At 52.0% G+C, this 5,097-nt stretch overlaps 1 protein-coding gene across 1 annotated transcript; it reads left to right on the plus strand.

The window, feature by feature from the left end:
* The first annotated feature begins 329 nt into the window (after positions 1–329).
* LOC147703081 (uncharacterized) lies at positions 330–4,256 on the plus strand. Its single transcript, XM_086928875.1, has 5 exons — positions 330–600; positions 1,870–2,157; positions 2,230–3,061; positions 3,726–3,890; positions 4,049–4,256. Exons 2-3 carry the CDS (start codon positions 2,027–2,029, stop codon positions 3,011–3,013), a joined length of 915 nt encoding a protein of 304 aa, XP_086785001.1. The 5' UTR covers positions 330–600; positions 1,870–2,026; the 3' UTR covers positions 3,014–3,061; positions 3,726–3,890; positions 4,049–4,256.
* The last annotated feature ends 841 nt before the right edge of the window (positions 4,257–5,097 follow it).

Consider the following 5,097-nt stretch of genomic DNA (forward strand, 5'->3'; position numbering starts at 1 on the left):
GATTCAGAGTGGAGCTTCAGAGTGCAGAGTGGAGCTTCAGAGTGCAGATTCAGAGTGGAGCTTCAGAGTGCAGAGTGGAGCTTCAGAGTGGAGCTTCAGAGTGGAGCTTCAGAGTGGAGCTTCAGAGTGGAGCTTCAGAGTGGAGCTTCAGAGTGCAGAGTGGAGCTTCAGAGTGGAGCTTCAGAGTGCAGAGTGGAGCTTCAGAGTGGAGCTTCAGAGTGCAGAGTGGAGCTTCAGAGTGGAGCTTCAGAGTGCAGAGTGGAGCTTCAGAGTGGAGCTTCAGAGTGCAGAGTGGAGCTTCAGAGTGGAGCTTCAGAGTGCAGAGTGGAGCTTCAGAGTGCAGAGTGGAGCTTCGGAGGGGAGCTTCGGAGGGGAGCTTCAGAGTGGAGCTTCAGAGTGGAGCTTCAGAGTGGAGCTTCAGAGTGGAGCTTCAGAGTGGAGCTTCAGAGTGCAGAGTGGAGCTTCAGAGTGGAGCTTCAGAGTGGAGCTTCAGAGTGCAGAGTGGAGCTTCAGAGTGGAGCTTCAGAGTGGAGCTTCAGAGTGCAGAGTGGAGCTTCAGAGTGGAGCTTCAGAGTGCAGAGTGGAGCTTCAGAGTGCAGAGTGGAGCTTCAGAGGGGAGCTTCAGAGTGCATAGTGGAGCTTCAGAGGGGAGCTTCAGAGTGCAGAGTGGAGCTTCAGAGGGGAGCTTCAGAGTGCAGAGGGGAGCTTCAGAGGGGAGCTTCAGAGGGGAGCTTCAGAGGGGAGCTTCAGAGGGGAGCTTCAGAGGGAACTTCAGAGTGGAGCTTCAGAGTGGAGCTTCAGAGTGCAGCTTCAGAGTGCAGAGTGGAGCTGCAGATTCAGAGTGGAGCTGCAGATTCAGAGTGGAGCTGCAGATTCAGAGTGGAGCTTCAGAGTGCAGATTCAGAGTGCAGAGTGGAGCTTCAGAGTGGAGCTTCAGAGTGGAGCTTCAGAGTGGAGCTTCAGAGTGGAGCTTCAGAGTGGAGCTTCAGAGTGGAGTGCAGAGTGGAGCTTCAGAGTGGAGCTTCAGAGTGCAGAGTGGAGCTTCAGAGTGGAGCTGCAGAGTGGAGCTTCAGAGTGGAGCTTCAGAGTGCAGAGTGGAGCTTCAGAGGGGAGCTTCAGAGTGCAGAGTGGAGCTTCAGAGTGGAGCTTCAGAGTGGAGCTTCAGAGTGGAGCTTCAGAGTGCAGATTCAGAGTGCAGAGTGGAGCTTCAGAGTGCAGATTCAGAGTGGAGCTTCAGAGTGCAGAGTGGAGCTTCAGAGTGGAGCTTCAGAGTGCAGAGTGGAGCTTCAGAGTGGAGCTTCAGAGTGCAGAGTGGAGCTTCAGAGTGGAGCTTCAGAGTGCAGAGTGGAGCTTCAGAGTGCAGAGTGGAGCTTCAGAGGGGAGCTTCAGAGTGCAGAGTGGAGCTTCAGAGGGGAGCTTCAGAGTGCAGAGTGGAGCTTCAGAGGGGAGCTTCAGAGGGGAGCTTCAGAGGGGAGCTTCAGAGTGGAGCTTCAGAGTGGAGCTTCAGAGTGGAGCTTCAGAGTGGAGCTTCAGAGTGCAGAGTGGAGCTTCAGAGTGCAGAGTGGAGCTGCAGATTCAGAGTGGAGCTGCAGATTCAGAGTGGAGCTTCAGAGTGCAGATTCAGAGTGCAGAGTGGAGCTTCAGAGTGCAGATTCAGAGTGGAGCTTCAGAGTGCAGATTCAGAGTGGAGCTTCAGAGTGGAGCTTCAGAGTGGAGATTCAGAGTGGAGCTTCAGAGTGGAGATTCAGAGTGGAGCTTCAGAGTGGAGCTTCAGATTCAGAGTGGAGCTTCAGATTCAGAGTGGAGCTGCAGATTCAGAGTGGAGCTGCAGATTCAGAGTGGAGCTGCAGATTCAGAGTGGAGCTGCAGATTCAGAGTGGAGCTGCAGATTCAGAGTGGAGCTTCAGAGTGCAGATTCAGAGTGCAGATTCAGAGTGCAGAGTGGAGCTTCAGAGTGGAGCTTCAGAGTGCAGATTCAGAGTGGAGCATCAGAGTGCAGATTCAGAGTGGAGCTTCAGAGTGCAGAATGGAGCATCAGAGTGCAGATTCAGAGTGGAGCTTCAGAGTGCAGAGTGGAGCTTCAGAGTGCAGATTCAGAGTGGAGCTTCAGAGTGCAGAGTGGAGCTTCAGAGTGCAGATTCAGAGTGGAGCTTCAGAGTGCAGAGTGGAGCTTCAGAGTGCAGATTCAGAGTGGAGCTTCAGAGTGCAGAGTGGAGCTTCAGAGTGTAGAGTGGAGCTTCAGAGTGCAGATTCAGAGGGGAGCTTCAGAGTGCAGAGTGGAGCTTCAGAGTGCAGATTCAGAGTGGAGCTTCAGAGTGCAGAGTGGAGCTTCAGAGTGCAGATTCAGAGTGGAGCTTCAGAGTGCAGAGTGGAGCTTCAGAGTGCAGATTCAGAGTGGAGCTTCAGAGTGCAGAGTGGAGCTTCAGAGTGCAGATTCAGAGTGGAGCTTCAGAGTGCAGAGTGGAGATTCAGAGTGGAGCTTCAGAGTGCAGAGTGGAGATTCAGAGTGGAGCTTCAGAGTGCAGAGTGGAGCTTCAGAGTGCAGAGTGGAGCTTCAGAGTGCAGAGTGGAGATTCAGAGTGCAGAGTGGAGATTCAGAGTGCAGAGTGGAGATTCAGGGTGCAGAGTGGAGATTCAGAGTGCAGAGTGGAGATTCAGAGTGGAGCTTCAGAGTGGAGCTTCAGGGTGCAGAGTGGAGCTTCAGAGTGCAGAGTGGAGATTCAGAGTGCAGAGTGGAGCTTCAGAGTGCAGATTCAGAGTGGAGCTTCAGAGTGGAGCTTCAGAGTGGAGCTTCAGAGTGGAGCTTCAGAGTGGAGCTTCAGAGTGCAGAGTGGAGCTTCAGAGTGGAGCTTCAGAGTGGAGCTTCAGAGTACAGAGTGGAGCTTCAGAGTGCAGAGTGGAGCTTCAGAGTGCAGAGTGGAGCTTCAGAGTGCAGAGTGGAGCTTCAGAGTGCAGAGTGGAGCTTCAGAGTGCAGAGTGGAGCTTCAGAGTGGAGCTTCAGAGTGCAGAGTAGAGCTTCAGAGTGCAGATTCAGAGTGGAGCTTCAGAGTGGAGATTCAGAGTGCAGATTCAGAGTGCAGAGTGGAGCTTCAGAGTGGAGCATCAGAGTGCAGATTCAGAGTGGAGCATCAGAGTGCAGATTCAGAGTGGAGCTTCAGAGTGCAGAGTGGAGCATCAGAGTGCAGATTCAGAGTGGAGCTTCAGAGTGCAGAGTGGAGCTTCAGAGTGCAGATTCAGAGTGGAGCTTCAGAGTGCAGAGTGGAGCTTCAGAGTGCAGATTCAGAGTGGAGCTTCAGAGTGCAGAGTGGAGCTTCAGAGTGCAGATTCAGAGTGGAGCTTCAGAGTGCAGAGTGGAGCTTCAGAGTGTAGAGTGGAGCTTCAGAGTGCAGATTCAGAGTGGAGCTTCAGAGTGCAGAGTGGAGCTTCAGAGTGCAGATTCAGAGTGGAGCTTCAGAGTGCAGAGTGGAGCTTCAGAGTGCAGATTCAGAGTGGAGCTTCAGAGTGCAGAGTGGAGCTTCAGAGTGCAGATTCAGAGTGGAGCTTCAGAGTGCAGAGTGGAGATTCAGAGTGGAGATTCAGAGTGGAGCTTCAGAGTGCAGAGTGGAGCTTCAGAGTGCAGAGTGGAGATTCAGAGTGCAGAGTGGAGATTCAGGGTGCAGAGTGGAGATTCAGAGTGCAGAGTGGAGATTCAGAGTGGAGCTTCAGAGTGGAGCTTCAGGGTGCAGAGTGGAGCTTCAGAGTGCAGAGTGGAGATTCAGAGTGCAGAGTGGAGCTTCAGAGTGCAGATTCAGAGTGGAGCTTCAGAGTGGAGCTTCAGAGTGGAGCTTCAGAGTGGAGCTTCAGAGTGGAGCTTCAGAGTGGAGCTTCAGAGTGCAGAGTGGAGCTTCAGAGTGGAGCTTCAGAGTGGAGCTTCAGAGTGGAGCTTCAGAGTGCAGAGTGGAGCTTCAGAGTGCAGAGTGGAGCTTCAGAGTGCAGAGTGGAGCTTCAGAGTGCAGAGTGGAGCTTCAGAGTGCAGAGTGGAGCTTCAGAGTGCAGATTCAGAGTGCAGATTCAGAGTGGAGCTTCAGAGTGGAGATTCAGAGTGGAGCTTCAGAGTGCAGAGTGGAGCTTCAGAGTGCAGAGTGGAGATTCAGAGTGCAGATTCAGAGTGCAGAGTGGAGCTTCAGAGTGCAGAGTGGAGATTCAGAGTGTCAAGAGCAATGCCAATAGCTCTAACTTTAACAAAGGCAAAACCATTGCATTGTAAATGCTTGTTTAGGTCTTGTGCCTAGCTTTGTAGTGAGCAGCACTGCTTGTGCAGCGCAAGACCTCTTGCACGGGTTCTGGAAGCTGACCACACGCTCGTGCGTGTGATTAAGCTCTCCCCGGCCGCCAATTGGTTTCGCGTGTTTTGTTTCCAAAAATAAGCCAGGCAATTGGGCAAAGGCGAGCGCATGTCTCTCCTTTGCAACGCCCATTCCCGTCGGTGGCAAGCACGCGGAGCAGCGTGCGTTCGCCTCGCTGCCGCGCTCCCTCCCCCGCTCCTCTGTGGTGCGTGCGCATTCGTGCATTACTGTATTTGTTGCTTACTTGTTCATCTAACTGCCGTAAACAGTGTCCTGTTTTCTATATCATTCTTCCATATATTGCCTGAATAAGGAGGGGGGATACAAACGCTTTTCAAACGCTTTTAACTCAATTTTTACGTACGAAGCAGGGGAATAAATCGTAAAGCAACGTCTATTTCCAGTATTTACTAAATAGTAGATTGCACACTTTACACAAATCTATGAGTGTTTTAGTTTTTTTTACATTACGTGCCACCAGTAATTTTACAACAAATTGTATTTAATTTCTTGTTTTTTTCCGAGGTTTTACCCGTGCACTAGCCCAGACAACTTATTTTACAAATGCAACCTCACATTCTGTGTGGGATGCAGGTCTTTGCTGCAAACGGAAGTCATCATACCCAGGTCGCACAAGCCTTCTGCCAATCCAGCCAGCAAGACATGCAAATGCAGGCCTGAGTCACGTGACGCTAATCCGGAGTCTCATGACCTCATTTCTTGCTGGTCATTCACGAGCTGGCTTTACAACCAGAAGACAACTCTTGCTTTA

The sequence above is a fragment of the Lissotriton vulgaris genome, chromosome 7 (genome assembly GCF_964263255.1).
Source record: "Lissotriton vulgaris chromosome 7, aLisVul1.2, whole genome shotgun sequence".
NCBI lineage: Eukaryota > Metazoa > Chordata > Amphibia > Caudata > Salamandridae > Lissotriton > Lissotriton vulgaris.

Excerpts from the sequence above, each read along its gene's own strand:
- LOC147703081 (XM_086928875.1), top strand. The coding sequence starts at position 2,027 with ATGGAGCATCAGAGTGCAGATTCAGAGTGGAGCTTCAGAGTGCAGAGT. Across the intron at positions 2,158-2,229 it reads ATTCAGAGTGGAGCTTCAGA|AGTGGAGCTTCAGAGTGCAG; the intron begins GTGCAGAGTGGA and ends TTCAGAGTGTAG.